The sequence below is a fragment of the Heterodontus francisci genome, chromosome 37 (genome assembly GCF_036365525.1).
Source record: "Heterodontus francisci isolate sHetFra1 chromosome 37, sHetFra1.hap1, whole genome shotgun sequence".
NCBI lineage: Eukaryota > Metazoa > Chordata > Chondrichthyes > Heterodontiformes > Heterodontidae > Heterodontus > Heterodontus francisci.
The window spans coordinates 9,561,756-9,580,895 of NC_090407.1; the positions used below are offsets into that span (position 1 = coordinate 9,561,756).

At 44.8% G+C, this 19,140-nt stretch overlaps 1 protein-coding gene across 7 annotated transcripts in view; it reads left to right on the forward strand.

Annotated features, from left to right (window-relative positions):
• Window positions 1-19,140, forward strand: part of klhl17 (kelch-like family member 17) — a 77,896-nt gene that overhangs the window by 30,639 nt on the left and 28,117 nt on the right. For 6 of the 7 annotated variants that reach the window (XR_010969628.1, XM_068017048.1, XM_068017051.1 and 3 more), the window contains 7 exons: window positions 1,759-1,851; window positions 1,931-2,052; window positions 4,225-4,446; window positions 6,336-6,452; window positions 9,005-9,218; window positions 16,209-16,353; window positions 17,506-17,673. Coding sequence is in view for 6 of the 7 variants with exons in the window: in XM_068017048.1 (XP_067873149.1) it covers window positions 1,759-1,851; window positions 1,931-2,052; window positions 4,225-4,446; window positions 6,336-6,452; window positions 9,005-9,218; window positions 16,209-16,353; window positions 17,506-17,673 (1,081 nt within the window). In the remaining variant the exon portion in view is untranslated. The remainder of the gene's footprint in view (window positions 1-1,758; window positions 1,852-1,930; window positions 2,053-4,224; window positions 4,447-6,335; window positions 6,453-9,004; window positions 9,219-16,208; window positions 16,354-17,505; window positions 17,674-19,140) is intronic. The other variant, XM_068017053.1, reaches the window with a different exon arrangement.

Here is a 19,140-nt window from a genome sequence, read left to right on the forward strand (position 1 = left end):
TGTCAGCGTTACTAGATTTCCACAATCCACAGTAGCTGGTCTTTTTTTTTATATTCGTTCTTGGGATGTGGGCAATGAATGCTGGCGTAGCCTTGAGAAGATGGTGGTGAGCTGCCTTCTTGAACCACTACAGTCCTTGGGGTGTAGGTACACCCACAATGCTGGTAGGAAAGGAGTTCCAGGATTTTGACCCAGTGACAGTGAAGGAACGGTGATACAGTTCCAAGTCATGATGATGTGTGGCTTGGAGGGGAACTTGCAGGTGGTGGTCCCATGCAACTGCTGCCCTTGTCCTTCCAGGTGGTAGAGGTCATGGGTCTGGGAGGTGCTGCCTAAGGAGCCTTGGTGAGTTGCTGCAGTGCATCTTATAGATGGTACACACTGCTGCCACTGTGAGCCAGTGGTGAAGGGAATGAATGTTGAAGGTGGTGGATGGGGTGCCAATCAACTGGGCTGCTTTGTTCTGGATAGTGTCGAACTTCTTGAGTGTTGTTGGAGCTGCACTCATCCAGCCAATTGGAGAGTATTCCATCACACTCCTGACTTGTGCCTTGTAGATGGTAGACAGGTTTTGGGAAGTCAGGAGGTGGGTTACTCACTGCAGAATTCCCAGCCTCTGACATGATCTTGTAGCCACAGTATTTATATGGCTGGTCCAGTTCAGTTTCTGGTCAGTGGTAACCTCCAGGATGTTGGTGGGGGATTCAGCGATGGTAATGCTGTTGAACATCAAGGGGAGATGATTAGATTCACCCTTGTTGGAGATGGTCATTGCCTGGCTCTTGCGTGGCATAAATGTCACTTGCCCCTTATCAGTCCAAGCCTGGATGTTGTCCGGGTCTTGGTGCATGTGGACACGGACTACTTCAGTTTCTGAGGAGTCGTGAATTGTGCTGAACATTGCGCAATCATCAGCAAACATCCCCACTTCGGTCCTTATGATGGAGGGAGTTATCTTGGCTACTAGGTGGTTCAGTGGAGCAGGTTGCCAAAGCCTCTCGTCCAATGCCACCGCCATTTTGTAGTTGCAAGCCTGTATTTATCAACTGACTATGCCACTGGCAATTTACTGGTTTTAATTTGTGGCCCTTATCTGACACTTAATTCCTTGAATTCCATTAAGAGATGTTCCTGGAGGGAATGTGGAATTTGCCCCCACAAGAAGTAGTTGAGGTGAAAAGCATAGGTGTGTTTAAGGAGTAGCTCGATAAATACATGAGAGCAAGAGGAATAGAAGGATATGCTGATGTGTTTTTTTTAATTTATTCATTCACGGGACATGCGTATTGCTGGCAAGGCCAACCTTTATTGCTCATCTGTAATTGCTTTTGAGAAGATCATGATGGCAACTGAATGGCTTGTAAGGCCATTTCCGAGGGCAATTAAGAGTCTACCACATTGCTGTGGGCCTGGCATCATATATAGGCCAGACCAGGTATGGATGGCAGATTTCCTTCCCTGAAGATTTTTATGACAATCCACCATTACTGATTACTATTCCAGATTTAATTAATTAGCTGAATTGAGCTGACTCATGGCTGCAGTATCTGTAGTAAAAGAACCCAGGGGGGGAATGGGAGGAGGTGTGAAGTTTCTCGGCGTGTGTTAAAAATGGGATTTCCTATTTTCCTCTCGTGCTGACTCCAGTAAAAATATCAGCAAGGGAAGTTCTACCCACTCCCAAGTGTTTTAAGATTAAATTGGGCTTGATTCAGTGGAGACTTTCCATTTATGAGAATAAACTGTTTGTCTGTGCAGCCTTCCACCTTGTAGATGAAGTGTCTGGGTTGGAGGTAACCCCAAAGATGATATCTCCCTCCCATCCATCATCACCACCAGCAACAGCAAAAGGTAAAGCAAATGTGATCTTTGGGAATTACTTGTGATGCCACAAACTATTTTTCTGTATTTTTTTTTGTCTTGCTTGCAGATGAGATGAGTGAGAGTCGGCAAGCACATGTGACATTACATGATATTGACCCTCAGGCCTTAGAGCAGCTTGTACAATATGCCTATACTGCCGAGATTGTGGTGGGGGAAGGAAACGTACAGGTAGATAGCCTTAGTTGAATTTTTTCTGTGAATTGCCATGTTTTCTATACAGATTGACATAACTTACATTATATGTTTTTAAAATCTCTAGAATGTTGACTTAGAAAGGGGGCAATAAACGAACAGCGGTATTTTTATATGTAAATCCCTCCATAAAGTTGAGCTCATCCAAAACCCTACTGCCCATATCCTAACTCGTACAAGTCCCATTCACCCATTACCTCTCCAGAAATAGCCACACCTCTAGCCAAGCTATTCTAGTACATCTGAAACGCTGGCAAAGTGGAGAATTACCTAGGCATGTACTGTCTACAAAAAGCAGGACAATTCCAATCCAATCAATTACAGCTCCATCAGCCTATTGTCAGTCATCAGCAAAGTAATGGAAGGAGTTGTCGACGGTGATATCCAGTGCCACTGACCCACCAAAACCTGCTCGGCAATTCTCAGTTTGGATTTCAGCAGGACCAATTGGCTCCCAACCTCATTACAGCTTTGGTCCAAGCGTGGACAAAAGAGCTGAATTCCAGAGGTGAAGGTGAGAGTGATGGCCCTTGACACTAGGGCAATATTTATTGAGTGTGGCATCAAGGAGCCCCAGTAAAATTGAAGTCAATCGGAATCAGTGGGGCGGGGGGTGCGGGTGGTAGCTCCCCACTAGCACAAAGCAAGATGGTTGTTTTTGTTGGAGGCCAATCATCTCAGCCCCAGCTGTAGGTGTTCCTCAGGGTAGTGTCCTAGACCAAACCATCTTCAGTTGCTTCATCAATGACCTTCCCTCCAACATAAGGTCAGAAGTGGGGATGTTCATTGATGATTTGCGCAGTGTTCAGTTTCATTTGCAACTCCTCAGATACTGAAGCAGTCTGTGCCCAAATGCAGCAAGACCTGGACAACATTCAGGCTTGGTCTGATAAGTGATAAATAACATTCCTGCCGCACAAGTGACGGTCAATGACCGTCTCCAACAAGAAAGAATCTAACCATCTCCCCTTGACATTCAATGGAATTAATTGCTGAATCCCCAACTATCAACATCCTGGGGGTCACCTTTGATCAGAAACTGAACTGGTCCAGCAACATAAATACTGTGGATGCAAGAGCAATTCAGAGGCTGGGAATTCTGTGGTGTGTAACTCCCCACCTGACTCTCCAATGTTTGTCCACCATCTACAAGGCATAAGATGGGAGTGTGATGTAATACTCTCCACTTGCATGGATGGGTGCCGCTCCAACAACACTCAAGGAGCTCGACACCATCCAGGACAAAGCTGCCCACTTGACTGGCACCCCAACCACTGCCTTAAATATTCACTCCCTTCACCAGCGGTGCACAGTGGCAGCAGTGTGTACCATCTACAAGATACACTGCAGCAACTTGCCAAGACTTCTTCGACAGCACCTTCCAAACCGGTGACCTCTACCACCAAGAAGGACAAGGGCAGCAGATGCATGGGAACACCATCACCTGCAAGTTCCCCTCCAAGCCACACACCATCCTGACTTGGAAATATATCACCGTTCCTTCACTGTCGCTGGCCAAAATCCTGGAACTCCCTTCCTAACAGCACAAACTATAGTGATTCAAGAAGGCAGCTCATCAACTTTTCGAGGGCAATTAGGGATGGGCAATAAATGCTGGCCTAACCAGCAACGCCCACATCCCATGAAACAAATAAATAAACCTCTGTGCGCAGTGCCTTACATTGGCTTTTGGTCCGGAAATGCCTTGATTTAAAAATTGTCATCCTTGTTTACAAATCCCACCATGACCTCGCCTCTCCCTATCTCAGTAACCTTCCCCAGCCCTACAACTTTCTGAGGTCCCTGTGCTGTTCCAATTTTGGCCTTTTCCGCATCCCAGTTTTTAATTGCTCCATCAATGACAGCCATGCTTTCAGCTGCCTGTGCCCTGAGCTCTGGAATTTCCTCCCTAAAGCTTGCTGCCTCTTCATCTCTCTTCCCTCCTTTGAGATACTCCCTAGAACCAACCTCTTTGACCAAGCATTTGGTCATGTGTCCTAAGATCTCTTTCTGTGCCTTGGTGTCAAATTTTGTTCGATTATGCCCCTGTTAAAGCACCTTGGGATGTTTTACTACATTAAAGGCACTATATAAATTCAAGTTGTTACAACTGTTTTAAAAATTGAAATGATATTATTTGTTGCACAGACACTGCTTCCTGCAGCAAGCCTCCTCCAGCTGAATGGAGTTCGAGACGCCTGTTGCAAGTTTCTTCTGAGCCAACTCGACCCATCCAACTGTCTGGGAATCCGAGGATTTGCTGATACACATTCCTGCAGTGACCTGCTTAAATCTGCACACAAGTATGTGCTCCAGCATTTTGTGGAGGTTTCCAAGACTGAGGAATTTATGCTGCTGCCACTTAAACAGGTATTAATTTAAGGACTGGGTTAGGACTTGAACACAATACCAAAGTTTAAGTGCAGGAACAGCACTCGTAGCCTGTCCTTAGACTACCTTCATAGTCGGTTTTCATTCCTTTTCATTTCAACACAAAGCTTTATCCCAATTCTCTTTAAATGCTTACAACTGTCCTGCTCTCAAAGAATCTTCACAATTTCCCAAGAGGAAAATCCTTCAGGGCTATGGGAAAGACCATGGGAGTGGCCACTAATTGGGTTGCTTTTTCAAAGAGCTGGCACAGACACAATGGACCGAATAGCCTCCTCCTGTGCTTTACCATTCTATGATTCTATAAATTGTAAAATTGACTATGGCTGTCTGTCTGATGTCTCGCCACTGCCTCGATCCTTTCTAACCTCTGAAGCCTTCCTTAGCTCTGTCTACTAGCTTGCACCCTGTGCCCGTCTCACAATCTCCTTTGCAGCCCTTCACTTTCCATTCTATCTTTGATCACAGAGTTTTCAGCTGGCTCACTCCTGCACCTTAGGGTGCTCTCCTTCTAGTGCTGAACCTTGCTGCTACTTGTTCACTCCACCCCACCTCCAAAACCCTACCTCTTTGACAGTGCATTCAGACAGCTCCCCTAATTCTCCACTGACTGCTGTTTGGTGTCTGGTTGTCACCTTTCTGGGATGTTTCATTCTATTAAAGATGCTGTATAACAACAGTGACCACACTTCCAAAGTTTTTCATTGGCTGTAAAGTGCTTTGAGATATCCTGAGGCCATGTAAAGGAACTAAATTGTGCTAAGAGACTGACTGCAGGGTGACTTTTGGTCCACAGGGACCATGTAAAGGAGCAAGTTGTGCAGTGAGGTAGACTCTTTCCAGTTACGAAATCAAATGTTGTGGTGTACAAGTCACATCTTCCCAATGGTTTTTATTACCTTAAACATGCATAAGGACTATCCTGATGGCCTACAGGGCAAAACCATTGCCCAGTGTAGTACCAAGCCATTAAGAATGGATAATCCTGGGATCGATTCCTGGTCTGTGCTCAGTTAACTGATTTCAAACAGTGTTTTTCTAATAAATATATCTGCAATATTGATGAGGCCATTGTGGCAAGTAACCAACTTTCTCCTTGGGGAATCTCACTATATTTCATGACATGGCAGAGGAAGGAAATAAGGAACTGTTTGGGGTATGGTTTGTGGGTGCAGGACTACTCACATCATTCTTTCCTTCGCATCCAAGTGTACCTAGCTGCAGTGAATACTTCTGCACTTAATTGAGGACCAGTGTTTCCAGAGGTAATGTTTCTCCAGGGAGGCAATAGGAGACTGACCGCAGGGTGACTTTTGGTCCACGGGGAGCATGGCACTGCCTGTTGCAGTAAACCCCTAAACGTTTTGACCTCCAGCTCTTTCCAGGCAGCCACATGGGACATCAGTAACATCAGCCAATCTGCAGGCCACACCAGCATCAAGCAGTTGACCGCTACCTTATTTGCCAAGGATAACCCCTTCATCAGCTTCCTCACGGACATGTGGAAGCAGTAGAATAGGGCCCTGGATTTTGTCTGGATTGCAGGGTTCCTCAAAATCCATGGCATCATAGATTGAAAGGAAAGAACTCTCAATTTACCCGCAATCCACTGACTTAGGTGAGAGGGCTACCCCCTGAGCCATACCTGGTGCTGTGAGGCCTTTCACTGTAAAATAAGCTGCCCTCAAAGCTCTCACATGAATAACAGCACCCTACACAAAGTCGCAGAGGGCAATCACATCAGTGAAACTGTATTCCAGCAAGGAATCAACAACTTCAGGAAGGAAAAGGGGGAAGAAAAGTCTGAGAGAATGAAGTTCGCAAGTATAATCATTTCTGATTTGTATTTCCTGATTTTTATTTTTCAGGTGCTAGATCTTATCTCCAGTGACAACCTGAATGTTCCTTCAGAAGAAGAGGTGTACAGAGCTGTGCTCAGCTGGGTCAAACATGATGTTGATGGCAGACGGCAGCATGTTCCCAGAGTAAGAAACCAAACCAAGTGATTATCCTCATCGATAAATTGTTCATGCATTTTTCATGTGTCTTTTATTAATAATTAAAAAGCCAGAGCGTCTGCAAGCTGTAGAGGTTGAACATTCGACTGCTTTATCAAATCATACAGCGGAGAAAGAGGCCATTCAGCCCCTTGTGGCTGTGCCAGCTCTCTGAAAGAGTTATCCAGTTAGTCCCACTTCCCTGCTCTTTCCTCGTAGCCCTGAAAGGTTTCTCCTTTTCAAGTATTTATCCAATTCTCTTTTGAAAATTACTATGGAATCTGCTTCATTCCAGATCATCATAATTTACTGTGTAAAAATACTTTCCCTCAGTTTCTCCTGCATTTTTTGCCTATTACGTTTAAACCTGTGTCCTCAGGTCACCAACCCTTTTGCCACTGGAAACAGTTTCTCCGTATCTACTATATCAAAACCCCTCATAATTTTGAACACCTCTATCAAATCTCCCCTGACCCTTCTCTGCTCTAAGGAGAACAACCCCGACTTCTCTAGTCTTTCCACATAACTGAAGTCCTTCATCCTTGGTACGATTCTGGTAAATCTCATGTGCGACTTCTCCAAGGCCTCGCCAGACATCATGTCTAAAGTGTGGTCATAGAATCAAAGAAATTTACAACACAGAAGTAGGCTGTTCGGCCCATCTTGTCCATGCTGGTCAAAAGTAGCCATCCAGCCTAATCCCACTTTTCAGCTCTTGGTCTGTAGCCTTGTAGGTTATGGCACTTCAAGTGCATATCCGAGTACTTTTTAAATGCTATGAGGGTTTCTGCCTCTACCTTTAGGCAGTGAGTTCCAGATCCCCACCACCCTTAGCATGAAAAAAGAATTCCCCTTGAATCCTTTCTAAACCTCCGATCTCTTACACTCAATCTGTGCCTTCTGGTTATGGACCCTTCTACCAAGGGGAATAGGGACTTCCTATCGACCCTATCTAGACTCCTCATAACTTTATACACTTTCATTAGGTCTTCCCATAGCCTCCTCTGTTCCAAAGAAAACAACCCTAACCTATCCAATCATTCCTCATAGCTAAAATTCTCCAGTCCAGGCAACATCCTTGTAAATCTGGTCCCCAGAATTTTTTTTTATTCCTTCGTGAGATGTGGGCATCTCTGGCAAGGCCGCCCCTAATTTCCCTTGAACTGAGTGGCTTGCTAGGCCATTTCAAAGGGCAGCTGAGAGTCAACCACATTGCGGTGGGTCTGGAGTCACACGTAGGCCAGACCAAGTAAGGACAGCAGATTTCCTTCCCTCAAGGACATTAGTGAACCAAATGGCTTTTTAAGGACAATTGATAGTTTCATGGCATCATTACTGAGACTAGCTTTCAATTCCAGACGTTTTAAGATTAATTAATTGAATATAAATTCCACCAGCTACCATGGAGATTTGAACCCATGTCCTCAGGGTATTAGCCTGAGCCTCTAGGCCTCTAGTTCAGTGATATTACCACTGTGCCACCATCTCTCCATTTGGACACAATACTCCAGCTGAGGCTTAACCAGTGATTAATAAAGATTGGCCTTAACCCCCTTGCTTTCTGCATTGTTTATTTATGAACTCACTATAAGATAGTTTTAACCGATTCCTCTGGTTATGCACTTAAGAAAAGCATTTTGTCTTCCTATATACACAGCGCCCAGCAAAATCCCCCTTAGAATCACAATGGATCTGGCAGTTTATTTTATTTTATTTATTTAGAGGTACAGCACTGAAACAGGCCCTTCGGCCCACCGAGTCTGTGCCGACCATCAACCACCCATTTATACTAATCCTACACTAATCCCATATTCCTGCCACATCCCCACCTTCCCCACCTTCCCTATATTCCCCTACCACCTACCTACACTAGGGGCAATTTATAATGGCCAATTTGCCCACCAACCTGCAAGTCTTTGGCTGTGGGAGGAAACCGGAGCACCCGGCGAAAACCCACAGTCACAGGGAGAATGTGCAAACTCCACACAGGCAGTACCCAGAACTGAACCCGGGTCGCTGGAGCTGTGAGGCTGCGATGCTAACCACTGCGCCACTGTGGCATTAAATGGCATTTTGTGAATGCTGCTTATGATAGTCTTTTCCTTCATATTGCACAGGCAACTATTTGTCAGGTTGGGGATCTTAGAGATTGGAAAACCCAGGATTGTGGAAACTTGCTCCCCTTAGGTTTATGCGAAAGAGGCAAAAGGCCCTGTCACATCAAATAGTGTCTCAGTGTGGAACCAGGGAGAGGCTCCTGGACAAAAATGAAAATGTTTTTGATCCATCTGCTCCCATGCCACTGGTTTAAGATCGTTGCAGTGAGCATCTATTTAAGTGCTTTGATTTACCTGGCCACGATGTGCAAAATGAGCTGGGGCGTGCGTGTTTGGTTGGCAAAACTGCACATCAGGAGGTCAAAACGAGAATTTACCTTGATATGTAACTTATGGCTACATTAGAAGGCCAGTTATTTTGAAAATGTGCCTCTCGTTTGAATTTGAACCATTTGAAACTCTGACCTCTCTTCATCCCGGCAGCTGATGAAATGCGTCCGTCTGCCTCTCTTGACCCGAGATTTTCTGATGAGTAATGTTGACACAGAACTTCTGGTCAGACACCACTCGGAGTGCAAAGACCTCCTAATCGAGGCCCTGAAATATCACCTCATGCCTGAACAGCGTGGAGTCCTCAGCAATACTCGAACCAGACCCCGGCGCTGTGAAGGAGCTAGCCCCGTACTCTTTGCAGTGGGTAAGTGAAGGCGCTCAACACACTTTCTGCCTCTCTCTCTTCAGATGCTCCTTAAAACCTACCTCTTTGACCAAGCTTTTGGTCACCTGTCCTAATATCTCCTTATATGGCTCAGTGTCATATTTTGTTTGATAATGCTCCTGTGAAGCACCTTGGGACGTTTTATGTTAAAGGCACCATATAAATGCACGTTGGTGGAGAGAGCGAGAGTAGCCACAGAGGTTAGTCTCTGTTGGATACAAGTGCTCACTGTGTGTCAGCTGTGGCTCAATTGGTAACACTGTCACCTCTCCAGTTATAGGTTCAAGTCCCGCTCGAGGACTGCAGCATAAAATTCTAGGCTGACACTCTAATGTAGTACTGGGGGAGAGCTGCACGGTCAGAAGTGCTGTCTTTTAGATGAGATGTTAAACCTGTCTGCCCTCTCAGGTGGAGGTAAAAGATCCAATGGCACGATTTCAAAGAAGAGCAGGGGAGTTATCCCTCGTGTCCTGGCCTCAATCAACATTACATAATGGGAGTTTGCTGTCCTCAACATAACTGCAGTATTTCCTACATTACAACAGTGAGTACACTTCAACAGTACTTCATTGGCTGTAAAGTGCTTCAGACATCTGGTGGTCCTGAAAGGTGCTATATTAATGCAAATCTCACACGTTCTATGCCATTGTGGCAAGAACTGTGTCCTATCTCCTGCCTTCTCTCCACATTCTGATATATAGGACCCAATTTTAACTCTGTGCAAACAAATGGGTTTTGTGTGAGTTAAAAATTGGGCCTCTAGTATTTGTTCTCTCCACCTCTGGAGAATGAAATGCTGATAGGATGCTGTCAGAATTTGGACCGGCAGGCCTCATCCTGTCCTCAACCAAATGAACCACCCAACATTTCTAGTTTTATCAACAAGTTTATTTTCTTTTGATTGTATGCTCTCCTCAATTTTCCCTTCAGTGCTCTCCCTTTGTAGTTGAGATTGCTTCATTCAGACTTCGCTAAAGGATAGTTCAGGTTCCACGTGGGCTGTATTGAAATTTCTAAATCGGATACCTTTGCCAGTTCTGATGAAAAGTCACAGACCTGAAATGTTAACTCTGCTTCTCTCTCTACAGATGCTGTCTGACCTGCTGAGTATTTCCAGCCCTTTCTGTTTTTATTACAGATAGGGTGAAATTGTGGCAATCATTTTCCCCATCTCCTGCTTTCTCGCCACATTCTGAGATAAGGGCAGAGTATAAATTAATCTTGGACGGTATTGCAGAGCAGGCCATAGTGAATTGGCAGCTTGTTTTACGGTGTCAGATTTCCTTTTCGATTGTATCCCATGGTGCTCGTTTTATGCTGTAATTACACTACAGACACTAATGTATGAAGGCTTAACGTATTTGTATGAAATTTATCTCCCCGCAATTTTAACAGGCGTAACCCTATCTAAAATGGATGGGTTAACATCTCTAATAAAGTAACAAGGAGATGAAATTCGGGTGAATACATTGAATACTCATGTGTTATTATCCCACCAGGGTCTAAAGATCTTCCTTGAAAATAATTACTTTCCCTACTGATGCATCTCATGATTTTGTGGAATTCACTCTAAAAGTTTTCTGTGAGACTTTATGACCACCAAAGCAGATCTCGGAACCATGATTTCATGTTTTGCTCTCTTGATATTGGAGTTCTGTCTGGTTTTAGGGTCGTCAAAAGCTGGCCAATGTGCTTGTAGTCTATCCTGGGCAGTGCATCTAGAGTCATTACAGCACTGAAGAAGGGCCATTTGGCCCATTGAGTCTGTGCCTGCAACACCCGAGAGGCCAGGCGGGAAACATACTCCCAGGACACAACCAGACTGAGTCTAGGTTGCGAATGAGACTGTGCGACAACTTCCCAGCCGATCCTCTCTTTCCTCCCGACTCCCAGTGCTCCCTGTCTTGCAGTCTCCGTACAACTGCAGAGCACACCCCAACACAGTAGAGAAGAGACATTGATCCCATGTCCCACTACTGCTGTGTCACCCACAGCTGGGCCAACAGAGCAAGTGTAGGTGCACAAAGCAAACTGCAGCGCAATGTCATTCTGAAGCTCTGTTTGAGATATAATTAATATTTGGCAGAAGGAATGGAGGAGTATTAAGTTTTTAAAAAACTGAAGCACCCCAGTGTCCGAGTGGGAAATTATGCTCCATGTTGCGCCTGCAGATATACAGACCAGGATAGTCTCAGTTTTGGCCGCTGGTCTGTCCTGAACTTAGCCAGGTCAGCACTTGAGGCTTGGGGAGGGGTGAATTCCAAGCTGCTTCTGCAGATTTTTGTCAAGTGGTCCCTCTGCTGGAAGGTGTGCGTGTTGTGGAGATTGGATGGGGGACAGGTTGGGGTTTGGCTATGATCCCTTGTGGTTGAGCAGCCTGTCGACACTCACTGCCTAGGCTGACATATGAGGTGCATGTGAGGCGCTGGAAGGCAGGCAGTACCTGCGGAGCCAGCGGGAGTCAGTACCTTCAGGGAAGAAGGAAAGGAACATAGTGGGTGAATAAACATCAGCTAAAGGCTGCTGAAACAACCAAAGCCCAATTTTTAATCACAGCTTGGCTCGGGGAGACACAATGGATTTCCAACCGTCCTCATGTTTGATGTTGGGTCTCTGTTTACAAACTATGGCAGCTGCACGACAACAAACTGTAAAACACCTCTCACTCTAGCTTAAAAGCTCAGTCCTACTATGTGGCAGAAGAATTTACTTTCTGACTCAGGTCACAGATTTAAGTTATTAAGCATAACTGTTGCAGAAAGTTACACGAAAGACGATTGGTAATGACCTGCAACTCGCTGTCTACGAGGGTGATGGAAGTGGAGATGATCAGTAATTTCAAAAGGAAATTGGATGGGCACTTGAGGGAAATAAACTTGCAGGGCTATGGGGATAGAGCGAGGGAATGGGACTGATTGGATTGCTCTGTTTCCTCTCGGGGAATCTAGAGCAAGGAGGCACAAGAAAAAGGGGTCACCTATTTAAGACAGAGATGAGGAGGAATTTCTTCTCTCAGAGGGTTGTGAATCTTTGGAATTCTCTACCCCAGAGAGCAGTGGAGGCTGGGTCATTGTCTATCTCAGCTAGGAATATATTCAGATTCTGGAACTGTAGAGGATCACTGGCAATAGGCAGGAAACTGGAGTTGAGGCCAAGATCCGACCGGCCTTGATCATGTTTAATGGCGGAGCAGGCTCGAGGGACCAAGTGGCCTACTCCTGCTCCTATTTCTTGTGTTCTAACAACAGGAATGTTACGCCCCGTAATGTACAAAGTGAAGCAGGGCTATGTTTAAAATGGGCCTATCCCTTTAATGTGAAAGATTCTAACTGCTGTGAAAAGGGACATCTTGAGGTCAATTAGAGGTTAATTGCTTTTAGTCAGGGAGGTTTACAGATTGGCAAGACTTGTAAATTCCTTGTACTGGGTCAGATGTAAGCAGCATGACATAACTGCTTGCTTCACTTTGTTTTCTCATTATTCTATACTTTTGACACATCGAAGTGTGACATCCGAAGTATGATGGATGCTCCCCAGATGTAAAAATTTATACATATATTAGTTATTCTGCTCAGTTGGGAAGTGTTGGCAGCTGCAGGATCTTCAGGGGGTGAATGCTGTAATCTATCCTTGGCTGGTCATAGTTACTATAGTGTACAGCAAGGATATTTGTAGCGCGTGTGAGTCAGCAGCAGAGAGAGAGAAGCAAAACGGAGAGATTAATTAGCTGTCAGCACGCAGAATTGAGAGAACGTGCAGAAATAGGAGACTGACCAAAGGTGAAACCTTCCCTGTATGATTTGTTCCCAGAGGCTTTTTAAAAAAAAATTGCTGATTAAATCACTTTGTGTTTATTCCTCAATAACATTCTTCATGCTGTCTTTATTGATCACTTGCACTTGTTTCAAGTGCATAAAAAGCTCTGCTCCTCATCCTTTGAGCTAGCTGGTAAAACTCTCCGACAAACAACATACAACATTTTCTGTGGTAATTGCACAACATTAATATCATGGAATTTTACCAAATGTATTACAATATCAGCAACTTCATTCGGATAATATCAGTGATCAGACACTGGTGCTTGAGTTACAGATTTGCAATCGGCAGCACATTTGAAACTGCTGGGCGCTTAAAATTCTGGCCCCACTGCACCCCCCCCTACCCCCAGCGCATTGCCTGCGTATCTCTGACAGGAGTTTTGCAGTGGGGCTGGAAATCAGGTTTGGGTCAGGAGATGCAAAGTTTAGTTTGTAGAGAGCAATTGGCCAGGTGGGCGGGGGGGGGGGGGAATCGGGTGCTAGGATACAAGGTTTGGTCTTGTCGTTTTGCAGTTCACCGCTATGTGCCATCATTCAGTACCTGAGCCTATCTCTCACACTGTTCAAGCAAGCTACTTGAAATAAAAGCTTCATGTGTCTAATTTTCAGATTTGACATTGTAATACAAACATACGAATTAGGAGCAGGGGTAGGCCATTCGGCCCCTCGAGCCTGTTCTGCCATTCAATAAGATCATGGCTGATCTGTTTGTGTTTCGAATTCCACACTCACATCTACCCCCTTTCCTTGCCTAACAAGAATCCATCTACCACCACCTTAAAATTATTTAATGACCCCACCTCCATCACCTTCTGAGGCAGAGAGTTCCAAAGTCACACAACTCTCACGGGAAAAAAAAAATTCTCCTCATCTCTGTCCTAAAAGGACGATCTCTAATTTTAAAACAGTGCCCCCTAGTTCTGAATTCAACCATAAGGGGAAACATCCTTTCCACATCCGCCTGGTCAAGACCTTTCAGGATCTTATAAACTTCAGTCAAGTCTCCCCTCACTCTTCTGTACTCCAGTGAAAACAAGCCCCGTCTGTCCAACCTTTCCTCATAAGACAACCCACTCATTCCAGGTATCAATCTAGTAAACCTCCTCTGAACTGCCTCCAACGCATTTACATCCTTCCTTAATTGAGACCAAAACTGCACACAGTATTTGAGATGTGGTCTCATCCAGGCCCTTTATAACTGAAGCATAGTATCCTTACTTTTATTTTCAATTCCTCTCGTAATAAAGGATAGCATTCCATTAGCCGCCTTTATCACCTGCTGTATTTGCATACTAACTTTTTCTGACTCCTACAGTGGAACACTTAGATCCCCCTGCACCTCGGAATTCTGCAGTCATTCTCCGTTTAAGTAACACTTTTTTTTTTAATTCTTCCTGCCAAAGTTCAAAACTTCACATTTTCCCACACTATACTCCATCTGCCAGATTTGCCCACTCACTCAACCAATCTATATCGGTCTGCAACCTCCTTCTGTTCTCTTCACAACGTACATTCCTACCTACCTTTGTGTCATCTGCAAATTTAGCTACCATGCCATTGTTCCTTTCATCTAAATCATTGATATAAATTGTAAAAAGTTGAGACCCCAGCACTAACCTCTGCAGGACTCCACTCATCATATCCTGCTAATCAGAAAAGGACCCATTTATGCATACTCTCTGTTTTCTGCCAGCCAGCCAATCTTCTATCCACGTTACCCTTACACTTTGCGCAATAACCTTTTACGTGGCATCTTGTCAAATGCCTTCTGGAAATCCAAGTACAGTATGTCATGGGCTCCTCTTTATCCACAGCACATGTCACTCCTCCAAAGAACTCCAACAAATTGCTTAAACATGATTTCTTTCACAAAACCATGCTGACTATTCCCATTTAGGGCGGCACAGTGGCGCAGTGGTTAGCACCGCAGCCTCACAGCTCCAGGGACCCGGGTTCGATTCCGGGTACTGCCTGTGTGGAGTTTGCAAGTTCTCCCTGTGTCTGCGTGGGTTTTCTCCGGGTGCTCCGGTTTCCTCCCACAAGCCAAAAGACTTGCAGGTTGATAGGTAAATTGGCCATTATAAATTGTCACTAGTATAGGTAGGTGGTAGGGAAATATAGGGACAGGTGGGGATGTTTGGTAAGAATATGGGATTAGTGTAGGATTAGTATAAATGGGTGGTTGATGTTCGGCACAGACTCGGTGGGCCGAAGGGCCTGTTTCAGTGCTGTATCTCTAATCTAATCAATTTACCTTGGGTTTTTCTAAGTGCCCAGCTGCAGCCTCCTTAATGATCGATTCTAACACCTTCCCCATGACAGACGTCAAGCTAACTGGCCTATACTTGTTTCCTGCCTCCCCCCACTTCTTGAATAGAGGGGTTATATTTGCTATTTTCCAGTTTGATGGAACCTTTCTAGAATCTAGCGAATTTTGAAAAATTAACACCAACGCATCTACTACTTCATTAGCCACCTCTTTTAAGACCCTAGAATATTACCTTAAATGCAACATGATTGGAACTGGTCACTTTTACTCCAGGATGTCGGTCATTACTGTTCAGTTACATTCGCTTGAAATATTTGGACGAGTCTTGAGTTCTGTGGAGTGTTGTGTATATTTACCTTTCAATGAGTTGTCAATTTGACCTGTTCCTGCTGCTGTTGGAAGGAGCTGCTGTGTGTTAAGGGTCTGGGTAGGGAGGGAACATTGCACCTGAACAGTCTCAGTAACATTATGTCGGCAGATTGTGGGAGTCCCGTGGAGCCTGAACACTTGGTACCTCAACCGATGATATAGAGGAACACTATCAGAACACCGTTGTGATGCCTGCCATGGAACAATAGTCCATGGTCACTGCTATCAGCATGCACATGCACGTAAGAAGGATGGCCATAAGGTTGAGGCACAGGAGAGCTACTGGTGCCCGTGCAACCTTACGCCAGAACTTGCAAGAGAGAAAACTGCAACAGAAATTTGTGTTGTTGCAAGGTTGGTTTTATTGGTCGCTATCTAACTAACCTAACCTGCTGGTTCAGGACATCTCCCAGACACCGTCTCTGTCAGTGCTGGATTATGTATCGATTGGTACAGTGGTGTATCAGTATAGTATCATGTTTGTTAACTGTTTGTGTGTCGCTGTGTTTGCAGGTGGTGGTAGCCTGTTTGCCATCCATGGAGATTGTGAAGCCTATGACACAAGGACAGACAGGTGGCACATGGTAGCCTCCATGTCGACACGTCGAGCACGAGTTGGTGTGGCAGCAATTGGAAACAGGCTATATGCAGTAGGAGGGTAAGAAACAACACTACTCACTGGGCTTGGACCTTTTGTCAAATCACAAAGCAAAACTCCATTCTTTTCATGTGAGCGGGACTGGCTTGTGCTTTCGGAAGGTTGTTTGAGAACATTAGGGAGACGTGTTGGAAAAGTAATGATTCGTCATTGTCAGGGGTATTAGGAGTTGTGTAATTAATTGATGTTCATAAGGAATAAACGCCTCGCTAGTTCAACTAAATGGCCTCCTGTTCCTTTTTGTTCCTATAAAACCATGTGATCTTTTGCTCTTTGTACTTGTCTTAATTTTTTCTGTTATGATACATGGGACTCTCAATTACCATCCATTTTCCATTGTCCATTGGGAACAGGCCTGCTCTAGAATGGCAGATAGTGGAGGTATTGCTATGAAGGGCTCTGTTACATAAGATATACAGTGCAGGAACAGGCCATTCGGCCCAATCAGTCCATGCCAGCTTTTATGCTGCACTCGAGCCTCCTCCCATCTCTCCTCATCTAAGTCCATCATTATAACCCTCTATTCCCTTCTCCCACATATTCTTCTCTAGCTTTCCCCTGAAGTGCATCTATACTGTTTGCTTCAGCTACTTGCCATGGTAGTGAGTTCCACATTCTCACCACTCTTTAACCCAAAGAAGTTATTTCTGAATTCCCAATTGGACTTTTTGGTGACTATCATATCAATGGCCTCCAGTTATGCTATTCCCCACAATAGAAACATTCTGTCTGTATCCACTCCATCAAAATGTTTCATAATATTAAAGACCTCTATTAGGTACCCCTCCCCCCCCCCACCCCCCCAGCCTTTTCTCAAGAGGGAAAAAACCCAGCCTGTTCCTCCTTTCCTGATATGTCCATGCATTTTTGGTACCATCCTTGTATATCTTCTATGCCCCCTCTCCAGTGCCTCTATGTCCTTTTCATAAAATGGCGACCAGAACTGTTCGCAGTACTCTAAGTGTGGTCTAACCAAGGTTTGATACAGGTTTAGCATAACTTCCCTACCTTTTTAAATTCTATCCCTCTAGAAATAAAGCCTTGTGCTTGGTTTGCATTTTTATGGCCTTGCTAATCTGTGGTGCAACTTTTAGTGATCGTGCGGAGTTTGATACATTTCCTTTGCTAACTGATCCTACATCTGTTACTCAGGTATGATGGCACTTCCGACTTGTCGACTGTTGAGTCCTACGATCCAGTAACCAATTCCTGGCAACCAGAGGTAGCCATGGGGACAAGACGGAGCTGCCTTGGTGTGGCAGTACTGCATGGCTTGCTTTATGCAGCAGGAGGCTATGATGGTGCTTCATGTTTGAACAGGTACATGCATTTTTTTCATTGTATTTTTGCATGTGTGTGTTTTATTACTCTCTCCGATTTTTCACCCTCCTGATGGTGCAGATTGCTAGTGTCTGATTCCATGGGCAGGAACTGTCCTCTGTTACATTCATCATTTAAAAAAAAATTATTTCATGGGGTCATGCATGGGCACTGCTGGCAAGGCCAGCATTTGTTGCCCATCCCTAATTGGATAACTCTTCCAAAGGGCCAGTACAGGTAAGATAAGCTGAATGGCCTCTTTCTGTGCTGTATGATTCTATATATTTGAGCTACCTTTCTGAAGTTGGAGTTTACAAAATATGCAAAAGTATCCCCCATTGCTACCTGCACCTGAATTCCCAACACAAGCTCCTGTCAAGTGATGCTATGCGTCTGGAGGGATAAATGATAAAATTCACCCCAACATATGGTTCAGTGATGATGATGAAGCATCAAAATGTTATACTGTTTCCCAACCCCTATTTCAGCAACTGAAAGCAATATTAACAAAGGCAATTAGGACTCCCTAAGGAAGAAAGAGCTTGCATTTCAATATGACCTCAAAGTTGCAAAGTGCTTTACAGCCAATGCAGTACTTTGGAAGTTTTGGGCACTGTTATGTAGGAAACACAGCCGCCAATTTGTGCACAGCAAGATCCCACAAGGTAGTGACCAAACAATTTGATTTTTTAGTGATATTATTTTGAGGGATAAATATTGGCCAGGATGACAGGAAGAACTCCTGTACTCTTCTTCGAAATAGTGGCTTGGATGTTTTACGTCCGCCCGAGAGGGCAGATGGGGCCTTGGTTTTACATTTCATCTAAAAGGGGGCACCTCCGACAGTGCAGCACTCCCTCAGTGAACAGCAAGTGTCGGCCTAAATTTTCTGTTTGGATTGGGACTCGAACCCACTACCTCCTGACTCAGAAGCACAAGAGCTACCCGCTGAACAAGGCTGACACTTAAATTAGCAAAAGAAAGTTTCAATTTCTGGCTGCCGTCCAGTTTTTTGCTCCTGATTGCTGTGACTTCTGCTGGAAACTGCACATATGTGGTATCGAGTGTGGGCAGCACCAGGTGTGGCCACAATGATTCATAGACTAACAGCTTTCTGTTCAGATCCACGGATGATGGGGGAAGACGGTGGTGTATTGGTAATGTCACTGAACTAGTAATCCAGAACCCCAGGCTAATGTCATGGGGACACAGGTTCAAATCCGATCACTTCAATTAATTAATAAAACTCTGGAATTGAAAGCTAGTCTCAGTAATGGTGCGACAAAATGATCATCAATTGTCGTAAAAACCCATCTGGTTCACTAATGTCCTTTAGGGAAGGAAATCTGCTGTCCTTACCCGGTCTGGCCTACATGTGACTCCAGACCCACAGCAATGTGGTTGACTCTTAACTGCCCTCTGAAATGGCCGTGCAAGCCACTCAGTTGTCGGGGGCAATTAGGGATG